The following is a 15,541-nucleotide window of genomic DNA, read 5'->3' as shown; positions in this document are numbered from 1 at the left end:
CCACGCCATTTTCCTCGCCTTAATAATCCAGCAAAACACACAAATTACCATCAATCAATGACCCAGTCATTATGGCCTGATGGTCTAGTGGTATGATTCCTGCTTTGTAAGACATCACCACTATCCAACTAGCCAACCGAACAATTCCTAACAGTTTATTAGGGGAGTTCTTGACCTTCACCAGTTGAGACAAGCCTATTCTGCAGGAGGCCCCGGGTGTAAGTTCACCCATTAAGATTCGATATCTTGTACATGAATTCTAATAAGCGTACAGTCGAATCCCGGTCAGGCCCCATCTTCTTTTTTTGCTCTAGCAGAGAAGCTAGGTCATGACAGATCCACTCGCTGCTCTGCCTTTTTTTTGTTGCCAATATATTCACATGATATTAGCTATTTGTGTAGGATTTTGTAACTTCAATTCTCTATATTTTCAAATGGCACGGTTTTGATGCGTATAGACTGCCATCAACGTTCTACGTTGGGAAGAACGTGCATCTAACTACCAATATTTGTCTGTGATCAGCCTTAACCCTTCATCATTAAACTCTCTTACGCCCCTCTCTTCCACTCGCGTCCTCGTCCTAAACGTCTTCTCTTTCTCCCCAGTCTTCATATTCAAGCCCTCATGCTCATACTGCTCCCTCTTGATCAAGCATCCCTCAATCGCCCATTTAGGCACCGCCTCCTCAAACCTAACTCCCTTATCCTGCAACATCATCTCAATCAGCTCATTAGTCTTTTTTCCATGCATCTCCGCCGTCGTATACATGGTTCTCGCAAACCCACTAACCGCATTCCTCACGGCATCATTCCGACACCTCCAAATCAAATTATTCAGCGCCTCCTCGACATTCGGGACCGGAAAAAACCGCGCATCGAAATGCGCCGTTCCCAACCACTCCTCCACATCCCCACTAACACGCGGCTCAGTTAGTTCGCGCAAAGCGGCACTTAGGTGCTTGTTAAAGCGTACGGAACAGTAGCTTGCAGCAATGGAAGACAGTTTCTGAACGCGCGAGTTGAAGGTTTGAACGCCGGAGGGGAAGACGAGCGTGATTTCGTCGGATTGTGTGTAGGCGAGTGTGGCGGACGGGAAGTAGCTGAGGAGATCGCTGCTGGTGCGTGTCATGGCTAGGTGGATGCGTTGGTCGAAGGGGCGTGCGAAGTGAGCGGTGAAGCGCGAGAAACCGTGGCCGTCGAGGCGGAGGATGATGGGGCTGGTGAGGGGGAGTGTGTGGTCGAAGGTGGATTCGTAGGATTTCATGCGGGAGGCGAGGGATTGGGTGGTGGGTGCTTGAGGGGCGGGAGATGGATTCATGATGGGTGGTGATGGATGGGAGGGTTGTGTTGATGGAATGTTTGTTGAGTGGGTTGGCTTGAGCGCGAATCTGAGCTGGAGTGCTGATTGAACCCCGCGTAATCTTCGTGGGAGTGGTCGAATTAGTTGACAGATCATACAATTTGGATTGTTAAGTGAGTTGATATTGATGGGGGAACCCTTCATCTTGACTTACCTTGGGCTGTGAATGACTCATCAGCTCACGTGCTTTCATGTGATTCATGTCGGACCCAAGGGATTACTATCACTAATGGTGCCAATAGTAAAAGCAGAAATGGTATTGTTTATCATTAACATTGAAAAGTTACTGTTCCGGTGAACACTCTCACGATTCCTACGGCAAGCACGACAAAATCGGCTTGAGCTTGTTGATGATCTGCATCTGAACAGCCGCATCGTTCACAGTTGTCTTGTCGTTCGCATCTCCGGGGCTAATGGTAACATAGCAGTTACCGCCCTTGAGCAGAATGACATCCGCCTCCCATGGCAGACGCGTGCTACCACACCATTCTGCGTCCTTGGCACTGAGCAGACCAATGTTGATGCGAGTGAAGATGTACTTGAACTTGCTGGGATCGCTGCATTCTGTCTCAGACGTAGCGGGGAAGTTGACGTTGAGCCAGGTGTTTTCGGGGAGGTAGGGCGCTCCACTGCTGATGATGGTTGAGGTGACGTTGAGGGCGAGATCAGCGTAGATCTTGCTGTGGAAAGGTGTGGGCTGATCGAATCCAGTTGGGTCTCCACTACGACCAGAAAAGGCGATAGCTGGTATCTTCGCTGTCTTTGCTGCAAAAGTAGCAGCGCCAATGGTTCCGGAGAAGGGTGTCTGGACGGCGATGTTGGTTCCCACGTTCGGTCCAGTGACAGCGAGTTCAGGCTTTGAGCCATTCCATAGCGCAGGCGCAGTGACTTCGATGCCTTGTTTGATGGAAGTGACTGGGAAGGAGTTGACATAGTTCAGACGCGGGTCCTTTGGATCAGCACCTATTGCAGGGCTTCCGGGTGCACACGATGAGTGAACACAACCATCTGCATCGACAACAGTAGGTGGTGCATCAGATGAGCCTATTACTGTTAGAATCTATGTGATTTGAGCTTGATAGGACTAACCTTTGCCAGACTGGTTCTCAGCAGGTCCCGAGAGGACCACTTGATGACCCGCCGCGTCCAAGGCGTTGAAGAAAGTCCGGATGTTGGCATCTGACCAGCCATCGTCGTTGGACTGAACGATGCGTACTGCTTGGGCGAGGGAGGCCGCAGCAGCGATGAGAATGAATGAACGCATCTTGATTGAAAGAATGAAGGACGTGGTGGGACAGAAGATCACCGGGATTAACAATGAAGAGATTGTGATAGACACCTGAGCGTGCCTGTTTGAAAGCAGCAGACGCTCGATGTTTATACACCTACCATCCTACCTCCCCTTGCCCTAGAACTCATTCCCAGTCAGGGATCATGCGATTTCGAAGGACGCATAATATGCGGTGGAGTCGAGTTGAACTCAATAGCACAGCCATGGCAAAGGCGCAGCCTAGCTGCAACGTGCGGATAGCAGCGATCTTATTGCTCCATGCATTAAACGAGCAAGGCCGCGACAGGCCGCAAAGTCGGACTTTACGCTGTGAGTGGACGTTGACCTCCGGGATGGAGAAACGTTCCAAGCCTCGTGAAGGAGCCGTCCCCCAATCGATGCTAGTTCCTCGGTTTGTGCCATCCGAAACGGCATGGTGCGCTTAAGTGTCCGTTCACACGTGTAGACATCGTGCGGCATCATTCATGGGTTGTTTCAAATCCGATAATTTTGTTATTGAGAAAGGATTGCATGCATGTGTTCAAACATCGCTTCAAGCACCGAATTTGACACCTGCCACATGCGATTAGTTTCCCGCCGCTTGTACGCCGCTTGTACGCCGCTTGTACGCCGCTTGTACGCCGCTTTGGAACCGTTTTCAAGAATGTCTACCACTCATTCGGTATCATCTGCGCAGTCTCCAGGATTCGCTTCTCCTTAACATATTGGAAGAGAAGCCCGAGAAATCGAATAATTTATTGATTAGCCTATAAGGTCTATGATCGAACGAACCAGCAGTAAGTTTGGTACCAACGCCGTAACACCATGCTATCGCTGTACCCGATTTCCTGGAACGCCGTTTGTCTATATTCTTTTATATTTCTTTTTACACGATGTGGGCAGGCTTCATAGGTTCCTGATGGAAATAGTCGCTTGATCCACCAGCCTGATATGGGGGAAGGTATTGATCGTGCATGTCGACATGAGGCTGTGTTTGTGAATGGTAGGCTGTGTTTTGCTCATATTCGGGCGCGCTGTTGTATGGAGAATTATAGGGGTTCTGTGCTGGGGCTGCAGGGTTGAGCGCTGGCGCATACGTGCCTCGCCGAGCAGCCGCTTTCGCACGACGGAACCCGACGATGGAGTAGATGAGGAGACCAAGAAACGTCATACTATAACATGTTAGTGCTGCATACATTCGCAAAGACTCTAAGCTTACAAGACAAAGATGCTGAATCCGATGCCTACTGAGCTTGAGCCGCTACCGATGGAGACGAAATCCATAATCAGGACACCACCCCAGAAGCCCGTTTGGAAGCAGTTCATGGTAAGGAAGGTTCCCGGTTTCAGCGCATCTCGAAGGAAAAGAAGTATGGCGAGTACATCGATCAATAGTACGATCACGATGAAGAGCATGAATACGATGACAGATCTGACAACCGTTAGTCTATGCACATGCGCTTTCATCGTTGCTAGCTTACCCTACAGCCGGCTGAACGACGTCCTCGATGTCACTCAGGGTTCGCAGCGTGTACGCATATGCCGCAATGATCAGGATCATTATGCATATTCGCAGAATCCAGAAGGGTACGAGGATGCGCTTCTTCCATATTATCGGTTGTGGGGCTGCCATGATGTGTGTGGGTACAATGGAGATGCCTGCTCAGTAAAAGTACCAGGTATGTCGTAGAAGTTGCGAAACAATGAGTAATGGGAGTAGAAAATATAGCAGAATTGACAAGGCTGTGCAGAGGATAGCTGCGATGTCTGTAAACGCAAAAGTCCCACAATGCGCCGCAACTGCGGCCGAGCTATAAGGCCTGAATTCAGGGGAGCGCCTGGGTGCCTTGTGAAACGAGCGTTCGGTCCCTGTACATCTTCATTTCCTCGTTAGGGAACGCGCGTAATGGAAGCCAACAACGCGTCCACTTCATCGATGCGCAGGCTGAAAGATGTATATGCGTTGTGGCAGTCGTGCAAGTTGTGAAGAGATCGTCATCGCCCTGGATTGACTTCTGTCACGGGAAGCTGGGTCTCATGCCCATGACATCTGGGTAGCGGAGGCAGGCGCAATCGGCGGGGTCCCGTGGCTGAGACGAAGCATTGGCCGCAGAGCAACGCGACGGCTAGAGTTTTCCGACATTCGACGTTCAAATAGGACTACTGTGGCTCAAAAATAGTTCTCTTCTGCTGGTAGCACCGAGCTGTCAAAGTTGCAAGATGACACTAATCGTATGCGTGCAAGTGTCATGCTCGGTACAGATACGCTCAAGATGGAAGGCGGGCAGCGCCTTCCACAGCCATCTGATCTATGTGGGGCTGCCACGACCGTCCACGAGACCCCCTGCACGCGTAGCCCCGATAAGGCCGATAACATCTTACACCGTGATGGACAGCTGGTCTGACTCCATACCACGATAGCTTCGCTTGAGGTGCTGTACAATCGATCTAGAACTATTTACCGCTACATTCATCATGGGTGCCAACCAGTCAAGGCCGTCTGAAGCCAGCGTCAATGAGAAACTGATGGAGCGGCTCCAGGCGCTCAACATGAAAGATGATCGTCCCATGAACGAGAAGGACGGCTTTGTCGTCGTGGGTGGAGAAGCTCGTATGTGTATATCGATAAGGAATGATGCTCAGCTCTAATGTATGAAGCTCCCAAATACACCCCCGGTGTAAAGTATCAACGAGATGTCTCTGCCGCGTCAGTATCGGAGTGGGAGAAGGAGCTCATGGAGGACCCCAAGGTACAACAATACTACCATCAACATGTGCATAACTCACGCATGATAGAACCGCCTCGCTCTTGCAGCTCTCAGCTCGAACCCCGCCAACGCCGTTCTATCCTCGCGATCAGCCGTCATCTCCGATACCCAAAAGTTCAACATCAAGATCCCCATCGAGGGCTCGCCAGTCACCAACCAGGCCGCTTCCGGACGTTGCTGGCTCTTTGCCTCGACCAATGTATTCCGTGTCGCCATTATGAAGAAGTACAAGCTCTCCGAGTTCCAGCTGTCGCAATCGTACCTCTTCTACTGGGATAAGATCGAGAAGGCAAACTACTTCCTCGAGAGCATACTTGATACCAAGAGCGAGGATATAGACAGCCGGATAGTACAAGCACTCATGGCCAGTCCCGTCGGTGACGGTGGTCAATGGGACATGGTAGCCAACCTGGTGATGAAGTACGGACTCGTGCCTCAATCGCTATACCCAGACTCCTTCAACGCAGCCAACTCCTCCACCATGGACCGTCTAATCACCACCAAGCTGCGTGAAGACGCAGTCCGCCTACGCCACCTCGCATCCAGCAACGCCCAACCCGAGGTAATCAAATCAGCCATTGCCAGCGAGAAGGAGCGCATGCTTCGTGAGATTCACCTCATCCTAACCCTCATGCTCGGCCCCCCACCATGCTCCACCAAGCCCTTTACCTGGGAATACTACGACAAAGACGGAAACTTCTGCACCGTCCGCACCCGCCCCACGGCCTTTGCCAAGGAACTCTCTGATAACAAGACCATGCGAGCTCTCTCCGGTACAGACGTACACTCCCTCTTTTCGCTCGTCAACGACCCGCGAAACCCGTACAACCGTCTGCTCAGCGTGAAGCGCCTGGGTAACGTCTGGAACGGCCGTCCAGTAACCTATGTAAACGTCGATATGAAGACCATCAAGGACGCCTGCATTGCTATGCTCAAGCGCGGCATGCCCGTCTTCTTTGGCTCAGATGTGGGCAAGTACTCGGACTCTACAAAGGGTATCATGGACACGGATCTTTACGAGTACGAGCTGGGTTTCAACATCAAGCTTGGCATGTCAAAGGCGGAGCGTCTGCAGACGGGCGAGAGTCAGATGACGCATGCTATGGTGTTGACCGCTGTCCACGTGGTTGAGGGTAAGCCTGTGCGCTGGAGGGTGGAGAACTCTTGGAGTGAGCGTGCTGGTGACAAGGGCTACTTTGTCATGAGTGATGCCTGGATGGACGAGTTTGTCTACCAGGCTGTTGTTGATCCTAGCGTTGTTAGCGCGGCGGTTAGAAAGGTGCTGGAGCAGAAGCCACGCATGTTGGAGCTATGGGACCCCATGGGTGCGTTGGCTTAGTTACCTGTCACCTCATGTTTTATGTATCTTTTTTGGGGGGTCTCAACACTTGAATAGGCGCGGATGGGGAGTTTAGGTAGCTATATACGGACTCATTTATATTCTCGGATGTGTACAAATCACTCAACTCACACTGCGTTCTTGAAACACTGATCATGAATGACATCAAATTCTGTGAAATGCAAGGATACATTCCTAACTATCAAGCTACAGGAGATCTATCATAATTGAGTTGGTTTTGGCGAACGGAGTATGTCTCCGTCCGGACCCCCGGATCGCGGTAAGATGCGAACTCGTCCCAGGGGAGCCTCCACAAAACTTTTGAACGTCTTGCTTCTCAGGCCGCTCTGGCCTAAGCACAGTAACTTCGGATTGAATCAGACGTGAGTCCCATCGCCGCAAATATGAATTGAATAAAGCATATGCCTTCTTCTTTCCATGCCCGCCGCCGTCAACGGACGGGGGGACTTGGCCGTTGGGTAGTAGGCTGGGTTTACGAGCGGGCTTTCGCTCTGACTGGCTCCCTTCCAATTACGATAACCTTGGGGTAGGCTGCCGTGTTACAGGCTGCTCACCCTCCTAACTTGCTTGCTTCTGGGAGGACAGAGGATCGATGGTTGGGCTTGCGAGCGGGCTTTCGCTCTGACTGGCTACCTACCAACAACCGTGACCTTTGCTATACGCGGCCATATTGCAGGCTGAAGTTCAAGTCAAGCGATACCTCAGACTCAGCGCGCATTGTAGCGGGCGAGTCGTCTACGGTAGTTTGGTCATCTGTTCGACAGAGACACGAAGCTGGTTTCGTGTCAGTGTACTTTGCTGCAGGGTACCTACCTGCTACCGCAAGTGTCATGTGCATGAACTTGGGTGACTTGTTGCTTCGGTGGCTTTGCTTTGCCCTTGCTCTGAGGCTAGGTCAGTGACTAGAACATTCGAGCGGCATGTGTGAGCACTTACTGGAACTCGCAGTTCAACTAGCTGTGGCTCGTCGCTGACGGTCGAAGAAGGTAGGGATAGCAAGCTCAGCCCGTGACTTGGTGCGAAAGAATGCGAGAGTGGTGAGGATTTTGTGAGGCTGCAGCGAAAAGTGAGCTTTTGTTGGACGCGCGCTAGCGTAGGTTGTGTCACCACGCTAGTGAAAGAGGAGGGCACCTGGGCACCATGAGAGGATGATGTCACCGCCTAACAAGCTGGCAGAATCTTGCACACAATAAGCCAGTATCAGCCACAGATGTAAACACTCTTATTTTCCGTTCCCTGACGAGGACGTCGCTATAGAAAAGCCGTCAAACTCCTCGCTATGCAGCAATAGCTAGTGCATGAACTATAAAAGAATTACGCCCAGATAATGCATGTATCCGACTCCAGTTCCATCAAAAAGCAGTGAACCAAACGTTCCTCTATAGCGCATCCCATCCCTCCTCAAACAATGACTTCTTAGGTTTGAAATCCTCCTCGACAAGATACAGAGGCCTCACAACCTGCATACTACCTGTACCAAGCTTAACACTCTGTCCCATAATGATGCATTCACTGACACCATCGATGGTATCTGTCTTTCCCCTCGCAGCAGCCTCAAACAGATGGTCAGGCGTCTTCTCGAAACTGGCCAATTGCAGCACCGAGTCCCTTGTCTTCTGCAGTCCAAAGCGCGTGATACCAAAAACTTCACCCTTGAACGTCATGACGTCGGCAAGAAGCTGCATGTGACGCGGATCAATGTCCATGTTACCCATGACTGATCCGATTTCACGCACAATGGTAGCGCGGGCGGCTTCAATGCCGAGGACGGTTTTGACTTCCATGATGTTGTTGGAGACGGTCTTGTAGGGCACTATGCCCGGCGTCGTCATACAGTTACGGAGGCCATAGCCTTCTACGAGGAGCTTGCATTCGTATTGGCCTTGTGCGTTGGGCGAGGTTTCCTTCTTGATAACAGCGCGGGTGCAGTCGGGGTAGCCTTTGATGACGACGTCGGGAATGAGGGCTTTGACTTGCTGGACGCGCTCGAAAAAACTCTTATGGTTGCGTGACGTCTTTGCAGGGCGCTTTTTGGTGGCGTCAGGGTCGGGTACTTCGACGCGGATGTATTTCTGGCCGACGTGAACTGCAGCACCGGCTTTGCCCCATTTGAGCGGCTTGTGTGCGCTGATTGCTGCCTTGATTTCGTGAGGCTTTACGTCAATAAAGAGCTTTTGGATGGTATCCCAGTCAATGCGCATGGCGACGTATGCGCCTTCAGGGTACCATACATCTTCGACGTATCTAATCACGTCACGGAGATATGTCTTCTCGATACGCGCTTTGACCTCTCGTGCGACCCGCTCAGAGACCTTGTTCTCAAGCTCGCAATCGATAACAGGCGTGGAGATGGTGGAGGAGGCGTTGATGATTTCCTTGATACGAGGCACACCCTGGGTAATGGACATACCAGCGACACCAGCAAAATGGAAAGTTTTAAGTGTCATTTGCGTTCCAGGCTCGCCGATAGATTGGGCACCGATAGCTCCGACGGCATGGCCGGGTTGTACACGAGAACGGTGGTACTTGGACCAGCAGAGCGCAATGAAAGTATCAAGCGCACTACGCGAGATCTTTGCGATACCGTCGGCAAGGCTGTACTTTTCCGCATCCGCTGGTGACTGCTTGCCGTCTTCAACACTGGTCTGGACCACTCCGAGCCAGGTAAGCGTATCCTCGAGCTTCTTGGCTTTTTTGAAAATGTAGTCTTGCACTGTATCGAGGAAATCACGCAGGGACTCATGCTGGTCAATGCCATCGTCGCTCGGGTCACGATAGTCTAGCTGTGTCACACCGTCCAGCTTATAACGCGTATACTTGTTTCGCTCGGTGTTCAACTTGGACTCAGTGATGTCGCGTACCTCTTGCGGTGTCAGACTGGACTCGGCATTGTCCCAGGTCGATGTGACGGCATGCGAAAATGTCCTGTCAAAGTGCACAGGCTTTGCTTTGCCCTCCATGTCCACGGGGTCAAGATTATCGTCTCCGTACTGGAACTGCACCACAGTACCGGATGAGTTTCGAACGGTGTCGTCGTAGTGCGCGGAGAGATCTTCCAGCGATTTCATCAACCTTCTACTCATGTAGCCAGTCTCGGCGGTCTTGACAGCTGTATCGACCAAACCTTCACGACCACTCATGGCGTGGAAAATGAACTCGGATGGTGTCAGACCAGAAAAGAAACTATTACTGACGAATCCTTTGGATGCAGGCTGGCGGGCGGCCTTGGGAAAGTGAGGCAGGGTCCGGTGTTGGAATCCATCTGCGACACGGGCACCGCCAATCATTTGTTGGCCGACGGAAGCAACCATCTGGGAGACATTGATGTTCGAACCCTTTGAACCACACTTGGCCATGAGCAAGGGAGAGTTCCATCTGCTGAGCTCCTCAAAACAGATTTCACCAGCCGCTTGACGAACACCAGACAAGATACCACCGATTCTGTTCTCCATTGTCTGTTCTGCGTCGCAACCGGCATCTGGTTGTAATTTGCCGTTACTGAAATCACTAATCAGCTTATCGCACTGGGCGTACGCTTCTTGCACGAGCAATTGCTTCTTCATGTTCAGCTTGTCTCCGGGTGTGACATCGCTGATGCCAAGGGAGAAGCCATTGTTGGTGAGCCATCGCGCGGACAGTTTGGACAGCCTGTTCATTCCCTGGACAGCGTGATCGGGACCGAAATCTCGCATCATAACGTAGAAGACGGAATCCTTTTTGCCGTCACCGACTGTAGCTTTGTCCATCACGCCACACATGACTTCGGAGTTGCGGATGACTAGATAGGCATCGTTTTCATTGAGATCAGGAGCCTGCCCAGGGGTACCTTTGAATTGCTTGCACGCAGCCTCGAGGTTGATCAATACCCTACACCCCTTGTTCGGCCTCATCAGGAGGTTGAAGACCTGCTTTCCAGTCCATAGTGCCTGGGGCTTCCATATTACAGGAGGCGGTATGTCAATGGGGTGCTTCTTGCCTGTATCTGGGTCAAACGCGCCCTCTCCGTTGAACATGTAGTTTACGATTTGACAGAAGGTCTTTCGGTCGAAGAAATTGTTCTTGTTGCTGAGTAGATAGGCGGCAGTGATGAAATCTTGAATGGCGGCAATGATGGGTGTCCCGTTCTTGGGTGTAGCGAGGTTGTATTTCACACCCATGAGTTCGGTAGCTTCGGTTCGCGCCTCTTCGGTTTGTGGAACGTGCAGGTTCATCTCATCGCCATCGAAATCAGCGTTGTATGGATTACAGACACACTCGTTCAGTCGGAATGTCCGCCATGGGCGTATCTTTGCTCGATGACTTAGAATACTCAGTTTGTGCAGGGACGGCTGTCGATTGAAGAGGACAATGTCGCCATCCTCAATGTGGCGTTCGACAATGTCACCAATCTTGAGTCGCTTCGCAGTGAAATCGAGCCGTTCGCCTTTGTTACGCGAAAGAGCGATGAGTGATATCTTGATCGGGTCCTTGTTCGGACCTTGGCCGGTGAGAATGTAGTTGGCACCAGGGTACTTTTGTGCACCGTTCCTCACAAGCCTCCTCAGCTTCTCTATGTTGTACCGTGTGACCTTTTCAGGATACGTAAGGTTCTTGGCTATCCGTTGCGGTACCGCGACCTCGTCGATACTCAGATTTGGATCTGGACCGATGACAGTACGGCCAGAGAAGTCAACACGCTTTCCGGAAAGGTTCTGTCGAAACCGACCGCCCTTTCCCTTGAGACGCTGTGAAAATCCACGCATGGTCTTTTGTAGTCCTTGCTGTTTGAGACCTGGGGCATCACTGTTGATGTACATGGCAATCTGCAACTGCAGAAAGTCCCACTGCTCCATCAGAATCTGGAGAGGAAAGCCGCGGGCGAGTCCGGCGCGTATGATGCTGCTGATGTGGCAGATGTCTCCAATCTTGTTGGTCACGTCGTCTTCTGTCGCACCTCCTTCTTGCATGACTGACGGCCGCAGAGCCACAGGCGGTACGGGCATGTATTCCCAGATCAGCATCTCCGGTCGCGCGTCCTCTGGTACCATGGCGAGCAGTTCGCAGTCCTCGGGCGATATTTTCTTGAAGAGATTGAGCGCCCTCAGCGGATGCATGTCGTCGACGGCCTTTTTCACGTGCTTGTCCACATCCGGATTGGCGGATTTGGCGGTATCGAAGGACTGGTCGAACTCGAGCTTGCCCGGCGGAGGCTTCTTGGTCTTTGCGGTCGATCGGTTGAAGGCGTCGTATCGGTTGTGGATGATCTTGAGAGGGTGACCAGGCACTTTGCGGACGGTGCCTTGGAGGGCGTTGCAGTACGGGCATGTCTTTTTCTTGCGACAGTCCTCGATGATCTTCTTGGTGACGGCACCCTTGCGCAGCGTGTCCATGTCCGGTCGGCGCATACTTCGCAGATATCTCCGCCGCTCCACCTCGTCCAGCAGCACGCGTGAGCAGTCCTTGCAGATGCAGTTCAGCACCTCGATAATGTGCTTCAGATAGCCAACGTGAAATGCGGGCAGCGCAAGCTTGATGTGACCAAAGTGGCCGTTGCACTTGTCAAGACCTTCTCCACAGGTACCGCAATTTCCTTGCTTGCTCGATATGCCCATGTGAATGTCCATGGGCCCGTTGGACGTGAGAGTGCGGGTATTATTCGCGCCGGGCTGTAAGTCGTAGACATTGCGATCGGATACTTCCAGGACGGCCTGGTTCACAATATCTTGGTTGGAGCTGCAGATTGTTACTATGCGTCCTTCAGCGCAGTTACTACGGCGGTGCCTACTAGATGCCAAATTGAATATGCTTGATGCGCGCGGGGATGCGGTCCACGACCTGCTGCTTTGCAGTGGTGCGCGGAGTCTCCATGGCGACGGCGCAGTGAATAGTTAGTGCTAGATTACAGTGCGAGATGAATGCTATCGGTCGTCGTGGTATCGTCTTCGCATACTCGTGACCGCGTGACTCATGTTCAAGCAGACAGTTATGTGGTGCCGTTTGCCTTCCAAGGTTTCGCAGTCGCGCTTCTGCAGATTTTGGGTGGGGGACGCTCCCGCAGCTAGAGCTAGTGGGCGGGGCCACTAGCACTGCAGCAGTGTCGCAGCCTAACTTGATGCAGTCCGATAAGCTGATAGTACCGTACCCCAGAAGGCAGCCGTGACCTGGAGCATCACTGCCTCACATCTCCGTCTCTGCCCCGCCTATGGTGAAGGCGACGAAACATTATAACAAGATCCACACTTCCATCTCTCTCTACACGTTCTTTGCTCCAGCGGCATAGTCATAGTTAGGATACCGGTTGCTCTTGCCCGTATACCATACATCGGGCGCTGTATCCGTCCAGCTGTGCCCCGCCTGCTCATTCACCGTGCTTCGCTTCTCTCGTATGCTGTAGTCAACCGCAGCTCTTTCATCTACCTCTCATGGCGCCAAGTGAGCCTCTACTCCACCTACACCATGGTCTGTATATGGCTTACTGACAATGTTGCCAGTCTTCCACATCGTCCTCCGGGACCCAAAGCGGTACGACACGTACGCGACCCGCGAGTTTGATCTACCCCTCAGCACCAACTTTCCCATTGGCCGGGCGTCTAGTAATGTTTCCAAGAAAGAGCTGATGGCGGCACCGCACAATGCCTACATCGATAGCCCCGTCATCTCTCGCCAGCACGCCATCCTTTCAGCAAACTCGGACAGCGGCGTTCCCGAGGTCTACGTAAGCGACCAAGGCTCCATGCATGGCACCATGTTGAACGGCAGGAGGCTATCACCGCACACGCCTACAAGGCTTTCTTATGGTGACGAGCTGCAGTTTGGTACCGATGTGAACCGTAACGAGGGTACGTATTAGCCAACAATCAATATATATCCCTACTGACTACTACAGAATTCTTCGTAGCCCGCACTTACGTCTTTGAATCTCAACTTTCACGTCCATTCTGTCCCGGTTTCACCGTCCCCGATCCCGATCCCGAAAGCGACCAAGAAGACATTTCTGAAGAGCGTCGTGGTAGCATCACCGACCCATTCGTCATCGACTCGTCACCCTCAGGCCCATCTGAAGACGAACAGGCAGAAGTCACCATGATCATTAATCAGGTCTTGAAGCAAGAGGATCCTGTAAAGACTCCCGCTGTCGTACCTTACGCCTCGAGTGAAGCCAAAGCTGATAGCGGCCTTGACTCTGACTTCGACAGTGAGGCTTGTAGCATTGATTACCCGGACCCAGAGTCCGACTCAGAGGCAGAGATCCAGGATTCTGAAGATGAGGAAGAGACAGACCTCCCCTCCCCCATATTCATCGCTCCGATGTCCCCGGGCGGCCCTGGGTCTTCCACGGCACGCCCTATCGCTCCATATCGGTACGTATGAGCTGAATCAGAAGAGCACCTCCCTGTACTGACAACTACAATAGCGATACTGCAACTCAACCGCAAGAGTGTCTGCCACGTGTCGATCTCTTCGAATTCCACCCTACGCCCAGCATGAACACACTCAGCCACACGCCTTCCGACGATGTAGCTCCACCTTTGCCACCACGCCCCTCATCCAGGCCGTGGAATGAATCGTTCCCAAATTTCGGACAACAGGATGTCTACACAGGTTATAATTTTGATGGCTACATGGGCGGATTCGGTGAACGACCTCCGCTGTTTGCCCATGCGCCTCCGCCATCCGACTTCATGCAGTCTCGTACTACTATGCAAAACTTCTGTGCCTACCCCGGACAGATGTTTCAAGCTGACCGACTTCCATCCCCTCCACGTATGCCTACTTCAGACGTTGAAACTACGCCTCCACTACAGCCTGGACGACGCACCAAAGTCTCCATCGAGGAAATTGTAGAAGAACAGCCACCTACGCCTGAGTCAGTCAACTCGTTGAAGCGCAAGGCCGATGTGCTTGAAGAAGAGGAAGAGCCGGTAGCGACCAGTGGAGAAGTATCCGAAGAAGTTGCAGTTGCTCCTGAGCATGCTCCTGCTGATGCCACAGTAACCGTCCTTGTTGGTGATGCTGCTGCCACGCAAACAGCTACTGCAATCGCCCAACGTCCCAAGAAGACTCCACGATCTGTTCTTAGCCGAGTACTCAACAAGGCTGCCTACCCTCTTCTTGGCGCTACTGGCGCGGTTGTCTCATTTGCACTTCTCTCAACCCTTCCGGATAATTTCTTCGTCTAGTGTGGGCAATATTCCAATTTATTCACGGCGTTCATGGGTGGAATTAGGAGAATACAGGCATCATATCATGGCTTCCTCGGGTCATGGTGACCAGTGCAAGAGGCAGTTCTGCAGGCTAAGCGGAATGGGAATGTAAATTGGTATGAAGGCGTTCTGGGTAGCTTTTCATGAAGATAGGGCCGTAGTTACGACAATGACATTGATGCGACTACTAGGATGGCACTTAGTGTTGACGCGACAATGTGCATGCATGTTTAATTTGTCTCAACGATTCGTGAAACACTTAGAATAGTACAAGGACGCAGCAAAGTTGCGATCGCGGAGGACCCCTAACCGCAACGATCCTTGGCCATGTGCTTCCTATTGTGTTGTTGGTTGGAAATTAGGTTGGGTGGGCGATCTATGCCTGTTGTAGCATAGTTAGCGCTTGAAACTACAACATCTCCAACGGCAAACTTCTACAGCCCAGCATCCTACACGTCTTTTTCCAACGTACACTTACTACGAATTTACCGAGTTTCAGGGTCAGGTCTGATATTGTCATAAACTTTGCACGTGTCTTTTTCGTATGCTATGGTGGTCGTTATTCTGGGACATTTAGTGATGCCGAACACATGTTTGACT

At 51.9% G+C, this 15,541-nt stretch overlaps 6 protein-coding genes across 6 annotated transcripts; 2 read left to right on the top strand and 4 right to left on the bottom strand.

Moving 5' to 3' along the window:
* Nucleotides 1–499: 499 nt before the first annotated feature.
* On the bottom strand, nucleotides 500–1,264 carry PtrM4_060340 (Thg1 multi-domain protein; the record flags this gene model as incomplete). Its single annotated transcript, XM_001932785.2, has 1 exon — nucleotides 500–1,264. One exon carries the CDS (start codon nucleotides 1,262–1,264, stop codon nucleotides 500–502), a length of 765 nt encoding a protein of 254 aa, XP_001932820.2.
* A 409-nt stretch (nucleotides 1,265–1,673) lies between these two features.
* On the bottom strand, nucleotides 1,674–2,856 carry PtrM4_060330 (uncharacterized protein; the record flags this gene model as incomplete). The annotated part of the gene is made up of 3 exons (XM_001932784.2): nucleotides 1,674–2,404; nucleotides 2,450–2,561; nucleotides 2,851–2,856. The coding sequence occupies 3 exons, from the start codon at nucleotides 2,854–2,856 to the stop codon at nucleotides 1,674–1,676; spliced, it is 849 nt and encodes a 282-aa protein (XP_001932819.2).
* A 660-nt stretch (nucleotides 2,857–3,516) lies between these two features.
* On the bottom strand, nucleotides 3,517–4,263 carry PtrM4_060320 (uncharacterized protein; the record flags this gene model as incomplete). The annotated part of the gene is made up of 3 exons (XM_001932783.2): nucleotides 3,517–3,802; nucleotides 3,850–4,062; nucleotides 4,112–4,263. The coding sequence occupies 3 exons, from the start codon at nucleotides 4,261–4,263 to the stop codon at nucleotides 3,517–3,519; spliced, it is 651 nt and encodes a 216-aa protein (XP_001932818.1).
* An 842-nt stretch (nucleotides 4,264–5,105) lies between these two features.
* Nucleotides 5,106–6,737, top strand: PtrM4_060310 (bleomycin hydrolase; the record flags this gene model as incomplete). Its single annotated transcript, XM_001932782.2, has 3 exons — nucleotides 5,106–5,241; nucleotides 5,289–5,380; nucleotides 5,427–6,737. The coding sequence occupies 3 exons, from the start codon at nucleotides 5,106–5,108 to the stop codon at nucleotides 6,735–6,737; spliced, it is 1,539 nt and encodes a 512-aa protein (XP_001932817.1).
* Nucleotides 6,738–8,137: 1,400 nt separating this feature from the next.
* On the bottom strand, nucleotides 8,138–12,605 carry PtrM4_060300 (RpoC, DNA-directed RNA polymerase, beta' subunit- subunit; the record flags this gene model as incomplete). The annotated part of the gene is made up of 2 exons (XM_001932781.2): nucleotides 8,138–12,470; nucleotides 12,523–12,605. The coding sequence occupies 2 exons, from the start codon at nucleotides 12,603–12,605 to the stop codon at nucleotides 8,138–8,140; spliced, it is 4,416 nt and encodes a 1,471-aa protein (XP_001932816.1).
* Nucleotides 12,606–13,159: 554 nt separating this feature from the next.
* PtrM4_060290 (FHA domain protein) lies at nucleotides 13,160–14,917 on the top strand (the record flags this gene model as incomplete). Its single annotated transcript, XM_001932780.2, has 4 exons — nucleotides 13,160–13,169; nucleotides 13,229–13,576; nucleotides 13,624–14,098; nucleotides 14,152–14,917. The coding sequence occupies 4 exons, from the start codon at nucleotides 13,160–13,162 to the stop codon at nucleotides 14,915–14,917; spliced, it is 1,599 nt and encodes a 532-aa protein (XP_001932815.1).
* Between the last annotated feature and the right edge of the window lie 624 nt (nucleotides 14,918–15,541).

The sequence above is a fragment of the Pyrenophora tritici-repentis genome, chromosome 2 (genome assembly GCF_003171515.1).
Source record: "Pyrenophora tritici-repentis strain M4 chromosome 2, whole genome shotgun sequence".
Taxonomy (NCBI): Eukaryota; Fungi; Ascomycota; class Dothideomycetes; order Pleosporales; family Pleosporaceae; genus Pyrenophora; species Pyrenophora tritici-repentis.
This window is presented reverse-complemented; position numbering and strand designations above follow the sequence as displayed.